Here is a 24,389-nt window from a genome sequence, read left to right as displayed (position 1 = left end):
GCCACAGGAGGAGCAAGGGGGCTGGATTAAGGAAATGTAAGTGCTGGCCAGAATGGCAGGAGGCCAGGCCAGAGCTTGGTAACCATATACCACTGTGCCTCATATTTATTTGTCTGACAAATAAATTATTATTTTAATTTCTCTATTGCTGTGTTGAATATTTCATTCCAGCTAAGCGTTAACCACAAGCAGGGTGCTACACAAGCTATGAGTGTATTACGTTTTTATATGTGCTGGAAGCTGCTCAGAGTGGCTGGAGCAATCCAGTCAGATGGGTAAAGTAGTAAATTAGTAAAGTTATTATAGAACGAGATGTCCCTATTTTCATCAGAGAAATGTTGTAGGGTATGCGGTGATTGTGCTTGCATGACCTTCACGGCCTAGGACCCTCATACCTACGGGACCGCCTCTCCTGGTATGCCCCACGGAGGACCTTAAGGTCCATAAATAGCAACACCCTAGAGGTCCCGGGCCCTAAGGAAGTCAGATTAGCCTCAACCAGAGCCAGGGCCTTCTCAGTGGTGGCTCCGGCCTGGTGGAACGCTCTGTCTCATGATACCAGGGCCCTGCAGGATTTGATTTCTTTCCGCAGGGCCTGTAAGACAAGAGTTGTTCCACCTGGCCTTTGGCTTGGAATCAACTTGATCCCCTCCCCCTCTTTCCTTTTTCCTTTCTCCTTCTGTGATGGAACTCCTATTTGGGGACTTCCCTGGCTTTTTTCTGGCCCATGTAGGACCAGTCTGGATAGTTGGCCTTGGTGAAGATTTGACGTTTTCATCCCCAAAAAGTTTTTGATTTGAGTTACTACTGCAATGAGGCTGCATTTTAATGTTGTGTTTTAATCTTGTTTTTAAGTTGCATTTTAATCAATTGTTTTATACCTGGTGTTAGCCGCCCTGAGCCTGGTCTTGGCTGGGGAGGGTGGGGCATAAATTAAATGTATTATTATTATTATTATTATTATTATTATTATTATTTATTACTGCAATTTGGGCCACATCACAGAACCATAGAATCGTCAAGCTGGAAGGGCAAGGCTTTTGTGTTGTCGCTTCCAGTTCCCTGAGAGCTTCGGCTGGGTTAAGGCCCCCGTCCACAGAGCTGCAGTCTGGGAGCGCTGGACTCCATCCCTCAGAGAGCAACAGCTTCCGAGACTCTAGAAACAAGCAGTTTTGTGTCAGTGTAGCCCAGAAGCCCCAATTCTGAACATGGTTGTTATCTACATGATATTTGAGAGAGGAGGGTGGGAGAGAAGCCTAGCCTGATGAGGAGCGGTTGAAGGAGCTGGGTATGTTTAGCCTGGACAAGAGGAGACTGAGAGGAGATAAAAGGTAAAGGTAAAGGTACCCCTGCCCGTACGGGCCAGTCTTGACAGACTCTGGGGTTGTGCGCCCATCTCACTTAAGAGGCCAGGGGCCAGCGCTGTCCGGAGACACTTCCGGGTCACGTGGCCAGCGTGACATCGCTGCTCTGGCGAGCCAGAGCCGCACACGGAAACGCCGTTTACCTTCCCGCTAGTAAGCGGTCCCTATTTATCTACTTGCACCCGGGGGTGCTTTCGAACTGCTAGGTTGGCAGGCGCTGGGACCAAGCAGCGGGAGCGCACCCCGCCGCGGGGATTCGAACCGCCGACCTTTCGATCGGCAAGTCCTAGGCGCTGAGGCTTTAACCCACAGCGCCACCTGCGTCCCTGAGAGGAGATAGGAGAGCCAAATATCTGAAAGGCTGTGCCAGGAAAGACGGAACAAGCTTGTTTTCTGGAGGGTAGAACTCGAACCAATGGCTTCAAGTTGCAACAAAGGAGATTCCAACTAAACATTGGGAAAAACTTTCTGTCAATAAGAGCTGTCTGACAGAGAAATGGGAGGTTGTGGATTTTCCTGCCTTGGAGGTTTTTAAGCAGAGGTCAGGTGGCCATCTGTCCTGAATGCTTTTGTTGATTCCTGCATTGAGGGGGTTGGACTAGATGACCCTCGGGTCCCTTCCAATTCTGCAGTTCTCTGATTCTCTGATTCCAGTAGTTCTCCACAAGTCTTGCCCTCCTCCTGCCCCCTAATATTTTCTTTTTCTGTCAGGAATTTAGCATGTGGAACAAAGCTTGTCCCCTCAGCAGAATATCCCACCCCCCTTACTTATTTTTTGGCCTGCATGTATTGTCGCACAGTACGGCATGTGCGTGTCAGGTCACGTGTTTAAGTTCTGGGTAGCAAAGGACAGGCAGATTTAGAAATTTGTGTGCATAGGTGTGTGTGACAAATTGCAGAGGGGTCCGGTTAGGCTGCAATAGATTGCAATGGATGCTTTGAAGTCATTTCAGCACCAGGTGTAGGGGGGGAATCGCCCACCCCTGCCCCCTCTGTCCTGTCCTGTATTTTGCTAGAACAAGGGTGGCAACCCCGGGGCCCAAGTCTAAAAGAACAGAGCAAGGGACAGGACCGCCAAACAGCGTGTGCAAGGCTCCCCTCATTCCCCAATGTCACTCATAGAAAGAAACTTTGGGCGCCTCTCCTCTGCTCAGAATGGCAGGGGGGCTAAGTATCCGATCCTGGCATCCTGCGATGCATTTCTGGAGCAGCGTGTCCAAGGAAGGAGAGGCTGAGCCAGGAACTGAGCAGGAAAAGCAAACCTGCGGGTTTCTGAAAGAATATGGAGACCTTTCACAGGTACCCTAGCAGGTACTGGAAGGTATACTGCCCATCCCGTGGGCACCACGTTGACAACCCCTGCATGGGTTGTTGTTGTGTGTTTTTTTTGCAGGCCAACCTTCTACTGCTTCTTGGTAGGACCTCCCCTTTTCCTCTTCTGCGTGACCCACACAGCTACAGCAGCCTTTCTCTTGCCAGGCTGGTAGCGTTACCCAGTGGGAAGGGTCAGGAGAAGTGCTCCCCGCTTCAGCATATGGCTGTCATAACCCTGACAGCTGCCTGCGTGTAATGGATGGTTTGATTCTCAGGCCCACTGCGAAACGTTGAATTCTCCGTGCAAGGTCAGAGGCACGAGCGCGGCTGACATCGCCGGGTAGGAAATGAGCCTGCAAGCTCCCACTTGGATCCTGTTCAAAATGTAAAAAGCTATGGAGGGGAGAGAACCAATATTATTCTACGAGGCCGTGATTAAGCCAGGAATGCTACAGAGACAGGGAGCAATCAGGACTGAGAGGTGTCCAGCCTGGAGAGGACAAAGGGGACACAGGTGAGGGAGAAAGGCAGAGAGTGATGAACGATCCCTGCTAAGCGAAAGAGGGTACAGATATCTGCCAGGGGCTGACAGGGGAACTCCCTCCCCCAATTGTTTAATCTCAAATGAGAAATTAAATCAGAGAGGGTTCCCCATGCAGGCCTCTTTGAATTATCATTGTTTGAAATTATCTGGGTTCACAGTGCTTAAGAAATTCTATCTTAATTGCAAGGAGGGGAAGGGGAAAGTCACAGCAAGAGTGAACACTTTTTTGTACTTCAAATATTTCTCCTAATGCTTGATCAGGCCAATGACCCATTGGTCATCACTGCCTCCTGCGAGATTGAATCCCACATCATGCAGATGTACTTTCTTTAATCTGCCCTGACTCTTCCAGCATTCAGCTTCACTGATGTCCACAAGTTGTGGTGTTCTGAGAGCTGGGGGGGGGGTGACTTTTCTCTATAGACTTTCTCCCTGGCATGACTTCTCTCTGCTCACCAGTCACCCAGCCATCGACCCCCTAAAACGTCCTCTCCCCACCCCATGCAACTGCCAGGCTCGCTTGTCCCCTTGCCAGCCCCAAATTCCAGGATTGTAACATGGCACTACAAATCCTCCAATGGACCCTGCGTGATGACAGCCTTACATTTCTATGTATATAGGAAGATAGAGCAGGCTTCTTAACTCAATTGGTACAGCATGAGACCTACAGGACCGCCTCTCCTGGTATGTCCCACGGAGGACCTTACGGTCTTCAAACAAAAACATCTTGGAGGTCCCAGGCCACAGGGAGGTTAGGCTGGCCTCAACCAGAGCCAGGGCTTTTTTGGCTATGGCTCCGATCTTGTGGAATGCTCTGTCACAAGAGACTAGGGCCCTGCGGGACTTGACATCTTTCTGCAGGGCCTGCAAGACAGAACTGATTTTATAATGAATTGATTTTAGAATGCTGTATTATTTTACTGTTGTTAGCCGCTCTGAGCCCAGCTTCGGCTGGGGAGGGTGGGATATAAATAAAATTTTATTATTATTATTATTAATAATAATAATAATTAATAATAATAATAATAATAATCTCAGGGTTGTGAGACTGGGCCCAACTTTGTTTGAAAGCTTCCTGCATTGGACTCCATGACTCTCGTGGTCCCTTCCAACTCTGGAATTCTGTGATTCTCCAACCTGGAGAAGCTCACCAGCTGTTTTGGACTAGAGCTCCCAACAGCCCTAACCAGCACAGCACTGCATGTATCAATAGTTTTTTTGCATACACCATCTTGCTGAAATCCTTACGCCATCCCTATAAGGTAGGTGAGCACCATATTGCAGACTAGGGGAGGGGAGAATGAAAGTCTGCTCTAATGCTGCCTTGGGAGTCCATGCCAGAGGCAGAATCCAAAGCAGGCACCTTCCGATTTACAGCTCAGTCTCTTAACTCTCATGCCGCACTGTCAGGCTGTAATAGTTGGTCACATCTCCCAGCTTAAGCAATTCAATGCCCTGCCCAGTAAAAGCAACCCATGAAACACAGCGAAGCCGTGTGTCTGTCCATTATCGTCTCTAACAAAGGACTCTCCTTTTTCCTGTCCTGTGAATTGGAGTCAATTAATCTTGACATAAGGCTATTATGCCGTTTCAAGCAAAGCTGAGAAACCATCATCTAACAGCAACGATGATGGATCTCGCTGGCTGTGTGACTGCAGAGGCGCTTGGATCCAGACAGCTGGGAAGCTCACTCAAAAGCCTTCGGAGGAGAGATTTGGAAAAAGGTGTCTTGACAGAGGCAGTGTTTGCCCGTGTCAGTCTGTCAGCGCATGACACCTCATAGGGACAATGCAACAGAGACGCAAGCAAAGCCTAATCTGTTTAAAACTGGAGTTATTTGCTTCAACCTCTTGCAAAGCCCAGACCTATCTCCTGGATTGCCAGCTTTTTTAAACTGCTCCAGCTCCTGTGCATTTAACAGAAGCCTGGGATGAAGAAAATTCCCCAGCACTCATCTCCATGCAAGGGAACGGCTTCCTTGCTGAATGCCTGTGGGTTGTGCTGCCGTTAAAGGCAAAGGAGCTTATTACTTCATTCTTTCATTTACTAAATTTATATTTCACACTTCCTCCCCAAGGAGCTCAGGGCAGCAAACACGAAAAGTCAAAACAAGGGTAAGGAGAGAGGGAGACACCCAAAGTTACACCCAGTGATCTGAGTATTTGAACTTGGGTATCCCCATCCTTATCTAACACTCTGACCAAAGCCTTTGGTACCCGGCTGATGTTGGCTGCGTTGGCTTCTGCAGGGAACAGGATTCTGGATTGAATGGGCCAGCCGAAAGAGTGGGGTCATTTAGCGTCACCCTGCAGAACAGGACCAGCAACTCAATCTGTGATATGGTAAAGGTAAAGGTAAAGGGACCCCTGACCATTAGGTCCAGTTGTGGCCGACTCTGGGGTTGCGGCGCTCATCTCGCTTTATTGGCCGAGGGAGCCGGCGTACAGCTTCCGGGTCATGTGACCAGCATGACTAAGCTGCTTCTGGAGAACCAGAGCAGTGCACGGAAACGCCGTTTACCTTCCCGCCGGAGCAGTACCTATTTATCTACTTGCACTTTGACATGCTTTCGAACTGCTAGGTTGGCAGGAGCTGGGACCCAGCAACGGGAGCTCACCCTGTCACGGGGATTCGAACTGCCGACCTTCTGATCGGCAAGTCCTAGGCTCTGTGGTTTAACCCACAGCGCCACCCGCGTCCCTTCTGTGATATGGTAGCCGTCTTCAAATATCTTAAAGGCTGTCTCATGGAAGGTGGAGGAAGCTTGCTTTCTCCTGCTCTGGATGGTGGTGACTCTCCCTCATTGGACGTTGTTAAGCAGAGGTTGGATGGCCATATCTGTCAGGGATTCCTTAGCTGCAAAACCTGCATTGCAGAGGGTTGGACTAGATGACCCTCGGGGTCCCTTCCAACTAGACAGCTCTGTAGTTCAATCTCTTAAGATCCCTTAATGGGTGAAATTGTAGGCTGGCCAACATATGCCCAGGGCACGCCTGCATTCACACACGCACTGAGCTGCTCTACTCCAGAGGCTTTTATCATAAGCGCCGTGATTTAAGGAACGTTTTAAAAATCCTGAGATGGGCAATAAATCCAAGAGAAATCCAGCTCTCCTGTAAACCCAATTTCGGTCCCCCTTGGTTGGGTGGCACAGAGCAGTATAACATGTTGACACGTGCTCAAGGGACGCGGAGCGGAAGCAAAGAACAACCCCACTTGCCGGCCCTGTAAATCTTTGGATTTATGGCCATTTGGGGGCAGGCGGCCCTCTGCTTCTCCTCCCGCACGTTAATGCAAACAATCTAGGCAAAAAACCCCGCAGGCGCAGAGCTGTCCCAGGACACAGCCTCTCCCCGTTTGCACATACACATTTCCCATCACTTGGGGCTTGTCTGCACATCCATGGGCAGACGTTGTGCATCCCTTAAACATGTCCATTCTCCTCCCACCTGGGAGGTGCCAGAGTGCTGCAGCGCACAGATGGCTGTGGACAGTTCTGTGACTGGGGAACCTGTTGACCTGCAGATGACTCCAACTCCCATCATGCCCGTCCAGCATGACCAGCGCTCTGGGATGATGGAAGTTGTAGTCCAGCAACATCCGGAGGACATCAGCTTGGCGGCTGCTACTCCTCTGGAGCATTTGTGGGCTCTGTCTGTCTCGAGAGACAATGGAGTGTGTCTGCAGAGGTGAAGCCAAACCCCTGAAGAATCACAACGCCTGCTGTGGCTGCAGAGGGTGGCAACTCGTAATTGCTGCCTCCCATCTTGTTTTTTGCTGTATTAGCAGCACCAAAGTGACCTCAGCGGGGTGCAAGTCTGGGCAGTGTGTCTGGAGGTCCTGGGATGCCCCGAGGACAGGACCTGCCTCTTGGCCTCCCTGATGTGGTCCAAAGGAAAGCAGACATTTGGCACCAGGTTCGCAGCAGGAGTTGCCGGAAGGAGGCGTACAAGATGCCAGCCAACCACTCTGGCTTTGCATAGGGTTACTCCTTAGCCTTCTCTTCTCCCTTTAAATCCTCAAACGGCCTTGGCCCAGTAGACCTGAAGGAGTTTCTCCACTCCCATTGTCCAGAACGGACACTGAGGTCCAGCTCTGAGGGCCTTCTGGTGGTTCCCTCACTGTGAGAAGTGAAACTACAGAGAACCAGGCAGAGGGCCTTCTTGGTAGTGGCGCCTGTCCTGTGGAACGCCCTCCCAGCAGATGTCAAGGAGATGAACATCTACCTTAGTTTTAGAAGACATTTGAAGGCAGCCCTGTATCAGGGAATTTTTAATGTCTGATGTTTTACAATTTTTTATATATGCTGTAAGCTGCCCAGAGTGGCTAGGGAAACCCAGCCAGATGGGTGGGGTATAATAATAATAATAATAATAATAATAATAATAATAATAATAGGTTTAGGATCAGGGAAGGACCTCAACAGTGGGTTGACATGACAAGAAAGGGGATTTGTGTGGTGGTAGAACAGACCTTTTCTGTTGTCTTTGATTTAGCAAGCAGTTCAAGCTACTTCTTGGGTTCAAGACAGCCTCCACCAACCTGACTACAGCCACCAGCAGCTTCAGCCAGCTTAGAAGATGTGGACTCATAAGAATGCAATAAGAGCCTGCAGGATCAGGCCAGCGGCCCATCTAGCACAGCACCTCTCAGTGCCCAACAAGATGCCCTGTGTGGAGCCCGAAAGCAGGACCTGAGCTCAGCACTAACTCTCTGCACCTGTGATTCCCATCAAACGATACTCAGAGGCCCCAATGCCTTTGACAGCGGAGACAGGACATGGATCATTGTTGTCCATGAATTTATCTAATCCTCTTTTATAGCCGCAAAAGTTGGTGGTGATTCCCAGCAACTGTTATATTCAGAGGCACAGTGCCTCCAACAAAAAGACTCCTGATTGATCAGGTTAATTAAAATAAATAAGTAAGTAACCCACGTGCTAATTGTGGGCTCCATCTGAGAAGCTGCCTTGCCCTGTCTCACACAGCCGGAGAAGCCTCTTCCAAAATAACAGCACCCGTTACGACCTGCGCCGGCCCCATTTGGAACCAAAGGAAGCATTCCCCTCCAAAACTACAGCTACGGTCGCATGCAAATGTCACTGTCTAATCTAGGGTTACCTGACGTTCCCGGGGACAGTCCCCAGATTTGCAGATCTGTCCCCGGGAAACATGGCAGCGGCAGCCTCAGCAGCCCGGAGCCAGCCTGGTAGCGCAGTTGGCTCTGGCTGGCTTCAGGAGCTGCTCGCTGCCACTGCCACTGCTGAAGGTGAACCGGGGACGTCCGGCGGGACAAATCTCCTGCCCCCTTCTCCCTTTGTTTTGACAGCTTGGGGGAGGCTCAGGAGTCGCAGGCGGGCGGCTATTGCCCAGGCGGGGCGCAAGGCATGCAGTTTCTCTGCCAGGCAAGGTGCAAAGCCCTTCTTTCGCACCCTGCACAGTTTTTTAAAAACTGGGCAACGGCCGCCTGCCCATGACTCCCGAGCCTCCCCCGATCTGTCAAAACAAAGGGGGAAGGGGGCAGGAGATCAGGGAAGGCTTGGGAGTCATGGGCAGGCAGCACGCCGTTGCCCAGTTTTTTAATAAACTGCACATTTATGTTTCACAGGGTGCGAAAGAAGGGCTTTGCATCTTTATACAATATGCATGTGTGCTTGGGCCCAGGGTCTTTTGCCTCACTATCCCCACTACTGACTCCCTCTTGCTACTCAGCTTAAAAAAAAAAAAAAAGTGTCTCCGGATTCATTGAAAAAAATCCTGCAACCACAGTCTAATCAATTAAAACTTGTTGGCTTAAGATTTCCTTAATTGAGTGGCAGCGGCTGTTAACTGCCTTGGGCAGGGAGCCATCTCCATGAGAAGATTGGCAAGCGGGGTGAGGGTGTGGAATAATTCTCCCTCTTGCGATCCCCTCCCGGGAAGTTCTAAGTGCGCCCAGGCAGAGGGGCCGTATGGTACAGAGGACAAACTTTTGTTTGAAGGCTGCTGCCCAGCCCAAGCCTGGCGTACAGGTGAAGCACCCTAAGGAGGGAGGGCGTGGTGGCAGGTGTGGCGCTTGAAGTAGCTGCCCGTTCACAGTGAGCACCTGGGAAGCAGAACGATCAGGCACACCCAAGTCTCCTGGTCATCAGGAAGAACTTTCAGAGAGCAAGAGCCGTTCAACAGTGGGACGGACTCCCTTCGGAGGTGGTGGACTCTCCTTCCTTGGAGATTTTTAAGCAGAGTTTGGATGACCGGGGATGCTTTAGCTGTAATTCCTGTACTGGGGTGAGGGCAGGCTGTTAGATAACATTTTAGAATCTACAGTTCTATGGTTCTATACCTCAGTACTGTTTACACTGGCTGGCAGCAACTCCCCAGGGAGTCTTTTTACAAGCCCTACCCAGAATTGAACACTCCCCTGGACTTTCTGCGTGCAAGGCAAGTGCTCTACCCACTGAGCAACAGCCCCCTACATCAGGAGAGTCCTTCTGTTGCTGTCCTCCTGAACACATACATGGAGGCTCCCTCCCTCCCTCCCTCCCTCTCCTCCTCCTCCTCCTCCTCCTGCTGCTGCCTTTGCGAATCCACTGCTAGTCTGGAAAATTGCCTGGTGCGCTGCTTTTGCTAAACACTGCAATTACGGGGAGGGAAATTGCCTGGCGAAGTTTCCCCTCCCGCCGAATCCCAGTTAATTTGGGCATAAAAGAAGCGCCTCCGCCATGCAAATGAGGGCCCTGGCGCCGCACACCCGGCAGCACCTCGCGGGCCCAAGCAGGCAGTTGTTAGTGCTGGCGGCTGGTGAGAGAGCCGGCTGTGGCTCCCTCATTTTCCTCGCTAAGCCGTGCTTGGGCAACGGGCCGGAAGGCCAGACGGCAGTCTCCTTGTCCGTGTGGCAAATGTCAACACACACACACACACAAATAAATAAATAAATATGCCAGCCACTTCACCAGGGGAACATATTGCCGGGGTAATGGAACAAACTGTGCATTAAATGTGTGCTCTTTGCATTGCTCACCAGCTTTGCACTTGAAAACCGGCTGGGTTCTTGGGGGTTGTGGAGGAGAGGGGCTGGCAGAAGAGGAGGTCCCTGGCTGTCATGCCTACAGTCTTGGCCTTTCCGAGCTATTGATTAGCGCAGCCTTCGTTAGCCAGGCTTTGAAATTGTTCGTTTCATTTACCGTATATTTTGCTCTCTAAGACGCACCAGACCACAAGACGCACCTAGTTTTTGGAGGAGGAAAACAAGGGGGAAAAAATATTCTGAATCTCAGAAGCCAGAAAAGCAAGGGGGATCACTGCGCAGTGAAAGCTTCTTGATTGCTGCGCAGCCTGCATTAGCTCCATAAGAAGCACAGACATTTCCCCTTACCTTTTAGAAGGGAAAAAGTGAGTCTCATAGAGCAAAAAATACGGTATTTCACTTTTCTGAACATGCACTCCCTTCCTCCTGGCCCTGGCTCTGAGGCCTGTTCCTTGGGGAGCTTCAGAAGCAAGAGAAACAATGGGCGCACGTTCCCGCACCCTCACGACGTGGCCCTGGTCGGCAGCTTTCTAGCCACAACCCATTTCCTACCCACCTCCCTATAATTTGCCCATTGCGGAGCTTTTGAAAGCTCATACGCCCCGTCGGGAAAATGAGAGGCAATAAGAGAAAACAGGCGAAACAGTACAGGGCTGGTTTGCCAATGACCCAGGTTAAGAGAGGCTTTGGCAGGGGCAGGATAGCACCTTCCTGTTCTGGCTCAGGTCGTGAGCCAAAGTGCTCCTGCAAAAGTGTCCTGTTCTTGCTTCTTGTGGGAGTGAGTTCCACAGTGTAACACTGCAATGTGTGAAAAAGCTCCTTTCTTTTATCTGGCCTGAATCTTCCAACATCCATCGACTTCTTACTAGCACGTCCCATCTTCCAAAAACTTTTTAAAATCTACAAAAGCTATGAGAGGGGATCAAAGAGCTGGTGGCAGAGCAAACACTCCACCTGCAGAAAGCCTCCAGATTCAAACCCTACAGTTAAAAAGCAAAAAATGTGCAAAAACTCTTTCTGCATTGAGGGGGCTGCTGGGCCTCTTCAGACATCCTCCTTATTGTGCATCCATGATGATTTGCACCCAGGATGGAAGAGAGCCTGTTATATGCAATTGGTTTGAACCCTCAATACTGTTCACACCTGTTCAAGGACAGACACTCTGCTTCCTTTCCAACCACTGCATACCCTGCAAATTCCTGCTGAAACCCTGTGATCCTCCGCACCACAAACATTGCAGAGTGTGCTTTCGTTGGCCCGCTCTTATTGCTCTGTAGCGCAAGAGTGCCCCCCCCCCAACCAAGACACAACAATACGGCAACACTGGGGAAGCACTGCAGAACAACTACTAAAGTGGAACGTTGTGTTGTAGACAGCCTAGTACAAATCCGGCACTAACTCACTACTATTTCATCAATGGCAAATGGCAAAACACATCTGCAAAGAAAGACGCCAGTCTGGGCTGCAGTCAAATCAAGACAAGGAGTTTCTGTGTTGCAAACTCGCCTCCCAATTAACTGATGGCTTGCTCAGATTTGCCGTTCTGCCTGGAAAGTAACCCAAAGTCAGGTTCCTCATTTGCAAATACACGTCGCTAATTGCCGCGGGAAAGCATCGACCCAGCGGCTGATTGTGATGCATTAATTACAAATCTGAAACCTCCTTTTCTTAAATTGGAGTGTTCTCCTGTGGTAGATACTGTAAGGTGATTTCTTGATTACTGCTGCGAATGTAAATTTTGGGGGAGGGTGGGGAGACATACCCTGTCTTCCTGACAATATGGTAAAGGTAAAGGGACCCCTGACCATTAGGTCCAGTCGCAGACGACTCTGGGGTTGTGGCGCTCATCTCACTTTACTGGCTGAGGGAGCCGGCGTACAGCTTCCAGGTCATGTAGCCAGCAGGACTAAGCCGCTTCTGGTGAAACGAGAGCAGCGCATGGAAACGCCGTTTACCTTCCCGCCGGAGCAGTACCTATTCATCTACTTGCACTTTGACGTGCTTTTGAACTGCTAGGTGGGCAGGAGCAGGGACCGAGCAACGGGAGCTCACCCTGTCACGGGGATTCAAACTGCCGACCTTCTGATCGGCAAGCCCTAGGCTCTGTGGTTTAACCCACAGCGTCACCCACGTCCCATCCTGACAATATAGCCTCACAATATTACCAGGAGCTCAATAATCATTTGAACCAATTGACAGCCCTTTTTAAAAAACAGAACCCTCCCACTATTCTGCTCCGGGGGGCTGGAAGAACACCCCCACAAGAGGGGTGCCAATGTGAATAAAATATGGGGGGCAGGTAAGCTCTGCCCCACATAACTGATCACAAGACAGGGTGCGTACACACACCAGTTAAATGGCAATGCCCATCAACTTTGGGGTCCCTGGTCCCCTCAAATCTTTTATGGGGGGGAGGGACCTTGGCCCTTAGGAACTGGCTCCTGTGCTCCAGGAACAGTGCAATGGGGAGAAGAAGGGAAATGGTTCTGTTCGGTACGCAGAAATATTTGCAGTGATGGAACGATCATAATAGCACGATGGCAAATTCCCTCCAGATCTTCAATAATTGTTGGGAAAACTTTGGCCAGGAAAAGAGTGGCACGTACACAAAACAACTTCTTTCTTACCAGAGTGAAAGACTATGGAATAAATGTCACCCTCTGGTTTTCCGCCCATATTGGCTGACCCACTCACTTGTCTTCTCTGCAATCAAAGCCAATTGCATAATCTTACGTCCATTTGTACAGGGCAGTAGCTGTGGGGGGACTGCAGCCACTTTCCTCGTGCTGGCCACATTTGACGGGTTGGATGAGGCCGCCCACTTGCCCATCACCTGACATCACGATGATGATGTTGGAGTCCAGCTCATAAGAACCTAAAAAAGAGCTCAGCTGCTGGATCAGACCAGTGTCCCATCTAGTCCAGCATCCTCACAGTGACCAAGCAGAGGCCTCCATGGGAAGCAGGACCAGAATGCCACAGCCCACTTGCGGTTCCCAGTGTGCTACCTCTGAGAGTGGAGGGAAAACCTCACATCACGCCTCATAGCCTCTGGTGGCCTTATAACCCTCCAATCCCCGTTAAAAGCCACCCATGTTGGCAGTTGCCATCCCTGTGTCTTGTAGAAGTGCATTCCATCGTTTAACTTTGCGCTGTGTAAAGAAGTTCTTCCTTTTGCCGGTCCTGAATCTTCCACTGTTCAGGTTCACTGTTCTGGATGTTCTAGAGTATTGTGAGAGAGAAACCATCCCTGTCTCCACTTTCTCCAGGCTGAGCATCATAATCAAGCAGCTCTGTCGCGTCCCTGCTTTCTTGACTCTTTTCTAAACTGATACACACCCAAAATGTTGAAGGCTTCTTGCAGTGGCCAGCCAGACATTTCAGGTTGCCTGCAAGGAAGACCTGGGCATGGCAGTCCTCTCCGCACCTGTGTTTCCTGGCAGCTGGTATTCAGAGGCACATTCTGCCTCCGGCCGTGGAGGGAGAGCCTGGCCGGAGAACTCCTAGCCGTCAGCATGGACAATTGCTGGTGGAAGTTGCAATGCAGAGGACTGCATCCGCCCTGCCCTTGTTTCTCTTGCCATCTGGTCAAGGAATAAGATAAGGCTCGCCTACACAGAGCTTCTCCTGCACAAGCACCCCTGGGATGAACCCCACAAACTACGTTTGACCAGAGCCTTGCCTACCTTGCCCACCTCATCCCACTGCAAGATGGCGGCAATGCAGGATCCGCCTCATCTTTCAGAGATGGAACTGGGAGCAGGAGGTGCCCACCCCTGTTCTGATGCACCCCTCTCCGTTCCACTAGGCTCCCTCCACCAAAGTTATTGCACATTTAGGAGAGAAAGAGCTGGTTGCCTGAATTCGTGTGAACCGTTCATTGTTGTGAGGTTAATTTTAACATGGACAGAGGTAACTGTTTTGAGCAAAGTACACAGACAGTACACAGATATTCCAGTGCAAATATGCCCTTAACCCAAAAGGAGTGCACAGGGCAGTCCATTTTTTGTTTTGACCTGTTTCTCATTTTTTCCAAGCTTAAAAGTCCAGTTCTCCACATTTCCAGATTTTACATTTTATTTTACTTTATTGAAGCCCTCGCAGAAAACTGCCAGCATTTTTTTTAAAAAATAATATTTATTAACATTTTAAAGACTGCAAAAGAAAGATAAAGAATTAAACAAAACAAAACAATACAATACAAAAACAAAAACACCACACAACACCAACCCCCAAACATTAAATTAACAAAACCAAACAAACACAATTTAAAACACATCTAATAAGTTCAGTATCTTAACGTTCATTTACTTGTTTCAACGACCTCCTCACACCTCCCTTTTTGTATTCCACTTTAATTAACTGTTTCAGCAATTCCTTTCCATCTTCCTCTGTTTTCTGTCCTGTAATTTATCTTAACATATTCTAACCTTATTTTTCCCTTTAATATATAATTGTCTTAACATATTTTAACTTTATTTTCCCTTTAATACTCTAATAATCTATTTGTACTTAATTCCTTGTAACATTTCTACTAAAGCCATATAGCTCCTTTCCAACATTTTTCTAACACTCATTAATTTTACAATATTTTTATAAATAGTCTTTAAACTTTTTCCAATCTTCTTCCACCGACTCTTCTCCCTGGTCCCAGATTCTGCCGGTCATATCCGCCAATTCCCTATAGTCCATCAACCTGGTGATCTTCTGTCCAATGCTCTTAACTCTTTTCCAAGTCCCTTCTGCGAGTCTTCTTCATATTTATACATGAACTTTACTTTGTCTTCCACTGATCTTATTTTCATTATCCTTCCTTTGAGGCTAAAGAGTAGATCTCGGGGAAACTCCCACCTAAAGATGATTTTATTCCTTCTCCACAGGGCAACCAAATCTCCGTAGTTAAATCTAAGATCCAAAAAGGTATTTCAGGACATCTTTCAAAATTTCCACTCTTGACTGTTGTTCTTCTAAGTTCCTCTGGTAGTTCCAACAGTCTCTTATTTTGTTATTCTCTTTTTTCCCTCCTCTTCCAAGTCCGAGGCCCTCACAGTTTTAATCTCTTCTTGACCCAAGTCCCGGTCCCAAAAGTCATCAAATTCCTGTGTAAGGAAATCTATCAAACTTTCCTTCTCCAGTTCAGGTAGGGCTCTGATCCTCGAAATCTGATTTTCTTTAAATTCAATCATAGCAGGCATCAACTTATGGTCATCAAATTGCATCTGTAAGGCTGGGACTCTCTCTCTCTCCAATTGTGTTACTTTAGGTTCAACAGCAATAACTTTCTCCCTAGCCTTCTCTGCAGTTTGCCATGTCAAAGTAGATTCCTGTGTCAGTTTCTGAATAGTTTCTATATTGGTGTTCACTTTTTGTCCCAAATTGTCAATTTTGGTAGTTACCACATCCACCTTTTTGTGAAGCTGTTCCAGTGAGTCACTTATCTTACATAATACAACCACTAAGGCCTCTTCTGTCAACATTCTTAACCGATTCAAGGTCCCCAGAATCTCACAGGTTTTTATCTTGCAGCTGGAAATTCCCCCAGCTCAACTCTTGTGACAGTTTCAAAAGCTTCCTCTAGAGGGAAACAGTTCCTCTAGAGGGAAACAGTTTCTATTTGTATTAGTCCTTTTAAACTCAATTCAAACAATAAAGTTAGTTTCAATTTTCTGTTACTTTTACTCCTTTTTAAACGCAGACGGAGACCATGGAAACAATGTATTCCTCTTATTTAACTAACTGTCAGTGAACGTTCTAATCACGGTCAGTCCTGTTGGCAGCCCGTTTCCAGGATCGGAGCGGTGGTATATTAACTCTGTTCGCTCTCTCCTGCAGGTATACTCAGTCCAAAACTTTCCCCCCTCTTCTCCTGCCACCAAGGGGGGTTTAATATTTTTTACTGATGGAAATTTAGTCCTTTACAATAGGCTTTCCAAGACTTCAGCTTGCATCCTCATTGCTTCAATCTATTTACAAAAGGGGAAGGTGGACTTCCTGTTTTAGACCTCCCTGTTTCGGCACCAAATTAAGACGTTTAAAAATCCAATTCTCCGCTCTACTCACGGGTAGTTGCTTTAAGATCAAATTGTCCACAGGAAAAAGTCAGCGCTCTCCGGCAACAGCTATGCGGCTTCGCTCCATGGAAGAAGCAGTCAATTCAAAGCACCGCGCCACTCACCCCACGTCGCTCCGGATCCCCGAAACCGGGTTTCCCCGCGAGTAGGGGAGGCGCAAAAGGTGCCAGCTGAATCCCACGTTCACAGGCTTCACCCGCCTGTGATTTCCAGTGGGTCTCCGCCTTCGCCGTGGTGGCCAGACCCGGATTCCTACGAAGCAAATTCCTCCCGATCAGAGGAATTCCGCCATTATCGGAGGCGCTAACCTGGAAGGAGAGCGAAAACTGCCAGCATTTTAGTGTACTACCTTTTTCTATGCAATTTGTCCAACATATGCAATTTTTTTGCAAGCAATCTTCTTTAATATAAAAGCATTTTTGAATATTACGTCTGCAAATGTATGCATTTAAAAAAAAACAACCCAAAAAACCCCACATTCCCCTAATATGTGTAGCTTTGTGCATATTATTTGCTTGGAGAACTGCATGACAAAATTTGGAGAGAAGTGCAGAATTTGAAGGATGGCTGTGCTACAGCTCGATGGTATATGGATGAAGTGGATTCTCTTCAAAAGGGGATAGGAACTGAATTTCACCTCTGTCCCTATAACCCCCATGCAGGTAATTCTGTCAAGTCTGAAGGCCAGGACATGCATCACACAACACACACACACAAACTGCATCCCACATGCATCTTGATGTTCTCTCTTCTATGAAAGTACCACCCTGATAGATGGGTAACCAATGGCAGACGAGCTCTGTGCTGGTGGCCTGTGACTCTTATTGACCTGCCTCCCCCTAAAAATCAGCAGATGAGGCCTTGGGGGTGCCTAGCCTGGATGAAGATCACGGGTGCTGTGAGCCTGGGAAAAGGTCTTTTCAGTGGTGGCTCCTCATAAGTGGAACTGAGGTGCCTCTGACCCTACCTCACTTCTCCTACCAAGGCAGTTATCTTTCCACAAGGGCCAATGTTGATGCCGAAATCCAGCATTGCCTGAGCTCTGTGAGTGCAGCTTTCTCCCGATAGAAGTGCAGAGTTTTTGAGGACCGGGACATTCGCAGGGAAACCAAAATGCTTGTTTACAAAGCTATTGTGCTACCAACCTTACTATATGCTTGTGAAACATGGACCACTTATAAACGCCATCCCCAACTCCTCAAAAGATTCCATCAATGGTGTCTCCGAAAAATTTTACACATCACACTAATATCAGTGTACTGGAAGAAGCAAAGATCACCAGTGTTGAAGCAATTATTCTTCAACATCAACTTTGCTGGACTGGTCATGTTGTGTGGATGCCTGATGATCGTCTTCCAAAGCAACTACTCTATTCCAAACTTAAAAATGGAAAGCGTAATGCTGGTGGTCAACAAAAGAGGTTTAAAGACTGTCTCAAGGCAAATCTAAAAAATGTAGTATAAACACTGACAACTGGGAAACACTGGCCTGCGAGTGCTCCAATCGGAGAACAGCCTTTACCAAAGGTGTTGTGGGTTTTGAAGATGCAAGGGAGAAACGTGCTAAGAGGAAGGCATGCTTGGCAAACCCTCACCGTGATCAACTCCCGCCCGGAAACCAATGTCCTCACTGTGGAAGGACTTCTGGATCCAGAATTGGCCTCCACAGTCACTTACGGACTCATTGTTAAAACCGTGTTTATGGAAGACAATCTTACTCGGCTACAAGGGATGGTCAAAGAAGAAGAAGAAGTTTTAGTCGACTGGTTCTGATGCATCTGTTTTGGCAGGAACTTGGAGGAGGAGGAGAGACCTGGTGGCCGCTGCCACTATTAGGAACTGCCCTTTTGTGATTTATTAAATGTTTTTCAGGACTGCATTATTTTATGGACTTTTGAAATTCTATTTGTCTGCTGCAAACTGCCCAGTGGCTTGTGTAGCAGCAGGTGGCATTTAAATTACGGTATACACACACACACACACACACACACACACACACTCTTAATCTCGAGGTTGTGGGTTCAGGGCCCATGTTAGGCAAAAGAGTCCTGCGTTTCAGAGGGTTGGACTAGATGACCCTCGTGGTCCCTTCCAACTCTACAGTTCTATGATTCTGTGCCTGCTTCGTTTTCACAACAGCCCTGCAAGGTCGCTTGCCTGATTCCCTTTCCACGGGCTTTTGGAACAAAGGCTGAGAGATAAGAGTTTTGCATTATCATTGCAATGCATGCATTGTTCATTTGCTACCCTGAACTGCTTTGGGAAGAAGGACAGGAGATAAATTGGAATGATAACAATAGCACACATCAGGTGCTGTAAGATAAAGGGTCTGGGGGAGGGAGTGTCACCTGAAATCAAATCCATGTGCTTCTATTAATCTCTTACTTGGTTTTCATGAGGAGGTGTGGACAGTTTAGTATCTCTTAACGGCTAGAAAAACCCATTGGTTGCCAAATGGCACAAACTGCCTCTACCTGAACACTACAGAATCTGGGGAATTGCTGGTACAGGACCATAGAATTGTAGCATTGGAAGGGACCCCAAGAGCAGGAATATGGCAACCCTGAAGCTGAAGACAGGCTTTTTGTTGTCGTTCCTTTTCGTACACCCATTGGAAGCTGCCTTATGATACTGAGTCAGTCCACTGGTTCCTCTACAATGACTGGCAGCAGCTGTCCAAGTTTTCAGGGTTTCGGGCTGGAAGACTTTCAACCCAACCCTACCTAGAGATGCTGTCGGGGATTGAACCTGGGGCCTTCTGCACTCCAAGCAGGTGTCCTGCCAGGAAGGTACACTCCTTCCACAAGGTAGCACGGAAATCTTCCTGCAGCAACTTATCCCAGTCTCTCCTTCTCTCTTTTTTATAAATATTTTTTATTAAGTTTTAAAGATGACAACAAACAAAAAAAAGAAAAACAAATACACAAAAATACAAAGTTATAAAATACGTGAAGAAGAAAAATAGTTTCAAAAAAGAAAAGAAAAAACACATTTAAAAAGGAAAAAAAACACAAAAATCCCTCTTTTTACTTCTCATCTTTGATTCACTTATTTTCTTGACTTCCTCACATCTCCCTTTTTTGTATCCCTGTTAAAGATTTATTCAGCAAATTCATATCCAATTAATTTGTCTAATTATCCATCCAATCTTATTTTTAGCCTTGTTGCTAGAACCCCTTCAATTCATTTCAATGCCATTAGCATTCAAAAATTTTACAATATTTCTGTAAGTAAAATTTTATCCCAGTCTCTCTTATGCTCAACAGGCTTAGCAGGTGTCTGTATTGCTGCAGAAACCCATTTGTCTAGAGCTGAGAGCAGGGCAGAAGAAATTGGTGTGTGGGTGTGCCTTGCCAGAGGAAACACATCCTCTCGCAAGCCACTTTTGGCTGCCTCAGAAACGACTGTCTGACTTCAGCCTCGCTGAATATGTATGACAGAAGGAGCGGATAATGAACACTATGAAAGGGACGTCTTCCTTTTGTTAACTCTTGGAAGATGAGGTGCAATACGGCTGTAAGTGCCTATAATAATAGTTGAATTATGCGCCTGAGTCCCTCCCCACCCTCCTCCCTGCGATCTGATGTTTCCACTGAAAATGCACGGCTACAAAGCGGATAAAAGAATAGCAATGAATCCCAAAAGTACACTTGCGCAGCAAAAGTGCACCTTTTGCAGCAAAGACAACAAAAGTGCCCAGTAATGCACGCACAAAGGCGGGGGGTGGGGACGGGACACATGTGAGGTTGCAAAAGGAACAAGCCCACATGGAAACATGTACCACACATGCATCAGAGGCAGTGAACCACATTCAGCCACTAGGGGTTGACAAAGCTGCACATGTAAATGGCTCCGGGCACACCCTGGAACAACGCTGAGACAGAAGGGCCAGCGGTCCAATTCTGGTACGAAACAGCATCCCATGGCCTCTCCTGTGTGACAACAGCTCAGTTGGTTGAACACGAGACTCTTGATCTCAGGGTTGTGGGTTCGAGCCCCATATTGGGCAAAAGATTCTGTCATTGCAGGAGGTTAGACTAGATGACACACGTGGTCCCTTCCAACTCTGTTGAATTTAGGGCCATTCCCCTGCACAGGCTGCTGAGCCAAGGGGGCACCACATTGAGAAGATCCATCATTGAGAAGATCCATTTGGGGGCACCAAACGTTGGCCTGGCTGAGGGGGCCAGGATACCAAAGATGACCCAAGTCTGCCCCCACTCAGTCTCATTTCCCACAAACAGCGGGGTCCCACTTACCCGGATAACGTAGCGTGAGGAGTTCTTGTCGTCCAAGTTGACCGTGAGGGAGAAGAAGACGGCCGTGCTGTAGACCCCCTGCGTCTTGTACAGGAGCTCGTTGAAGTCCCATCGCGCCTGCCTGGCCGTGGCGGCGGCCATGTCCCAGCCGCCGCAGTCCTCCAGGACGTCCAGCATGGGCCGGGCGCCCTGCTGGTCGATCTCCGCCATGTCCAGGCAGGAGCGGAAGAATTCCTTGACCTTCCGCTCGGCCGAGGCCTGGTAGGGCCTTCGGATGGGCCTCAGCAACAGGCGCCGCAACTTCTCCTCGTTCTGCTCTCCGATGGCGGCGATGATGCCGTAGATGAGCTTGTCCTCAGGGATGGCGTGCCGCCGCAGCCAGCCGCCGCAGGCGAAGGAGTAGAAGTCCTTGCAGGGGTCAATGGTGTGGTCGATGTTGCCGGCGACGAAGCGCGACACCTTGACCAGGGCCTTGCGCTCCTGGCATCCCTTGAGGCAGTAGGCGTCGTATTCGAGGGCCACGTATTTCAGAACCAGGATGCAGCCGAGGATGACGCAGAGCCCCGCTGCAAAGACCAGGCCCGAGAGCAGGCAGATCTCACGCCGGCTCCAGCGGGGGAGTCCGCAGCGAGGCTTCTTGGGCACCGTTGCGCCCAGCTGAAGGTTGAACCCGTTGGGCAGGGTGCCGCTGCTGCTGTACTTACTGACATACCTCACCTCCTGGAACTCGTCGTAGTGCGCCGTCAGAGAGTACGTCTTCTCCATCTTCGCGGCAGCGGATGTTGGGCTCTCAAAGTTAAGGGGCGCCCTGTGCGATGCTAAAATCCACTCCCGCTTCTCGTGCTTCGTTCTATGGCATGGTTGCGGTGCAGCCGAAACAGTTGGGCTACCCTAAAACCGTCTCCGCTGGCAGGCCAGAGGGGAGCTTGGCAGGCTGGCTGGGGACAGGGGCACAGAGGTCACCGGGTGGCCATTATGTCGCTGCGGCAGGAGATTCCAGCAGGGGGCGTTTAAGGCAAGCGACCAGGCAGGCAGCAGCAGCAGCAGCAGCAGAAACAGAAGTTCCTGATTTGGAAGCACCTCAGTCCAGGGAATCCCTCGCGGGACGGGGACATCCACGCGCGCGGGGAACAGGTGGAGCCGCTTAATTTCCGCGGGGAGAGGCGGGGGCTGCTCTGCAAAAAAAACAAAACAGCAACACACATACAGTGAGATGTTTTAATTAGCGGGAGGGAAGAGAGGCGCCTCCATATTTTATAGCATCCTCGGGCGCGCAACGCGCAATAAGAGCCTCGTCGGGAATCGTCCCCGGTCCGCACAGGGAACTGGTGGGGCGGGGAGCGGGGAGCGGGGAGAGGAGCCTGATCTCACGCCCACCTCCCCGAGCCAGCCCCGCAAAACTCTCCCCACCCTTCCTAAACTGCAAACTCCCTTCCCTGCTAAGGCCCATGAGATTACGCGCCCGCCAAAACTGCCCCCCCAAACCCCCACTCCGGGAGAAAAAGAGCATTTTTAGCGGGACAGACTCCAAGGAGAGGCATTGCTAGCAGCCCCCCCCCCAGCTCCCCGCGGAAAGAGACGCGCGCCTCTTTGGAGACGGGCGGGGGGCGCTTGAGATTGGGACCAGTTCATCGCGACCACCCTTGCCTTTGAGTCATTTCTCCCTTCCAACTAGGAGATGATCCGATGGGGTTTTTGTCTTTCGAGGAATGGGTCTCGCTATGGATGATCTAAGGGGGTGTGTGGAGGCGATGCGCCCCCCTCCCCACATCTCTAAGACCTCGCCGGCTTACAAAGACGCCCCCTCTCTCTTTCCATCGCGGAACAAGGGGAAGGAGGCAGCGGGCGGAGAGGTCCGACCAGCCCTGCTACATATAACTTCCCTGCAGCTCGGGTCGCCCCCATCCCATAACTTGAACTTGGGGGGGGGGGCGATACATAGATCTCCCTTCTGGGGTTTGGGCACCGCCGATCGTCTCTTTTCGCCTCTTCTATGAAGGCTTTTCCGCCCTGCTTGTCTTTCTTACGCGGCTGCTCATCGGGAGAGGCAGAGAGGGGAGTCCCAGTCTTCCGGGACCAGCGCCAGAAGCAATGGGGGTTTTTTTGAGGGGGGGGGGGCGTCTGGGACCTCCAGCTTGCCAGGGCTTTTCCTCGCCTTCTCCTCCTCCCAGGCAGATTTGCAGCAGATCCCAAAGGAGGAGTCGGGGGCGGGGGGGGGGGAAGCTAGCGGGACCCCACGACGCCCGGCCAGCCGTGCGAATTGGGGGTGGGGTGGGGGCACGCCGGTGGAAGGCGTGCCGGGATCCTCCAAGCCTCGCCAACTTTCCAGCTCCTCTTCCTCCAGAATAAACGGGGGGGGGCGTTTAATTCGCGGGGCCCCCTCCGACGTGCCCCCTTCTTGGGGATGAGCGTGTGCGCCCACTCACGGTGGGAGGGGGGTAGAGGAAGAAGGTGGTGTGTGCCCCCCCCTCGGTCCCATTGTTCGTGGCCGCCTTCCCCCAGAGCGCAGCGGCTTCTTCTTGGCACAGTTTTGGGGGGCTCAACAGCTCCCCGTCCTTCGAACCGAACCCGACCCCCCTCCCATTTTGGGACATGCCCGAGCACCGCTGCCCACCCCTCCCCGTCCGGCCACCTCTCCGGTCCGGATCTGTTGCGCTCTCCACGGCGCAAAGAAAGCAAGCCCGGAAAGTTGCAGGAGCAGATCTCTGGCTCCGGATCGGGATAGCAGGGGGTCGGTGGGGGGCGCGTCTTCCTTTCTTGAGACCCCCGCCCCCTCAAAAAGAAAGCTTACCTCCCCCAAAAAGAAACCAAGTTGCGCGGAGCAGAACCGGTGCGCCCCGGACCTCGCTGCCCAGTGACGGTCGCGCAGTGGCTGCGCCGGGAGGCAGAGCTGGGCGGGAGGGGGCGTCTCTCGCCTCTCCCCCCTCCCGGGTCCGATCCCCCCTCCCCAAGTACCTGTAGTCAGAGCCTCGGGTCGCCTGGCTCAGAGCTGCCGCCTGCCTGCCTGCCTGCCGGCGGTGAGGAGGGGGGTGTCTTCGCCTCAGCCCCTCTTTGCGGGCTCCTCCAGCCCGACCATCCCCTCCCCCCTTGGAGGTGCGGGAGAGAGAGAGAGAGAGAGAGAGAGAGAGAGAAACCCGCTCGATGATTATTATGCAAATGGCCCGGCGGTGCCTGATCTCCAAAGTCTTACCTCATCCCTGGGAGAGGGAGGCAGGGGGAGCGGGGGGGGGGAGAGAAGGGGACCACCTCCTCGCCCCTCCCTCCAGTGGGAGAGACCCCTGGGAGTGGGGAGGGGAACCCCCTGATTACTTGCAGGAGGGGTGGGGGTCAAGAGAGACCCCCCTTCTAGAAGAGCTGGTTGAGGGCAAGCCCTAGTGAGGGTGGGGTGGGGGTCATCGCCCCTGGACCTGGGCAAGGGAATGAGAACGGGTAAAAAAAGGGACCCCCCCCCCCAAAAAAAAGAATCTCATATATAGACTCCTCTAGCTGCAAAGGGGAGAGAAGCCCTTTCCCTGCCTCTGGAGAGACTGGAGAGTTTCCCTTCACAGATGTGGTTGGAGGAAGCGCCAGATGTTCGTTTTTTGTGGCGGGGGCAATATCGACCCAGACTGGGCGGGGGCGCGCGGTTCAGCTGGCTTCCTCCAAGCACCTGAAGAACCTGGCCCGCAGCTGGGGCTCTCTGCTTGGGGGTCTGGCCAGTTGCAGGGGGTGGGTGGGGTGGTCCCTCCCCTGAGGCTTGGCTGCGGGGTGGACCCGATGTCCTCTGGGTTCCTTGCCTCTACAGAACGGCATTCTTCAGAGCTCTCTCTCCCTGTGGTTCCACAGGGAGTCTT

The 24,389-nt window shown here is 50.4% G+C and overlaps 1 protein-coding gene across 1 annotated transcript in view; it reads right to left on the bottom strand.

Annotated features, from left to right (window-relative positions):
• Positions 1–21,718, bottom strand: part of ECEL1 (endothelin converting enzyme like 1) — a 51,609-nt gene extending 29,891 nt beyond the window's left edge. Inside the window, exon 1 of the mRNA XM_079977837.1 lies at positions 20,557–21,718. Coding sequence (XP_079833963.1) covers positions 20,557–21,321 — 765 coding nt within the window. The 5' untranslated portion in view covers positions 21,322–21,718. The remainder of the gene's footprint in view (positions 1–20,556) is intronic.
• Positions 21,719–24,389: the final 2,671 nt, after the last annotated feature.

This window comes from Podarcis cretensis, assembly GCF_951804945.1.
Source record: "Podarcis cretensis genome assembly, chromosome: 5".
In the NCBI taxonomy this organism is placed as follows: Eukaryota; Metazoa; Chordata; class Lepidosauria; order Squamata; family Lacertidae; genus Podarcis; species Podarcis cretensis.
This window is presented reverse-complemented; position numbering and strand designations above follow the sequence as displayed.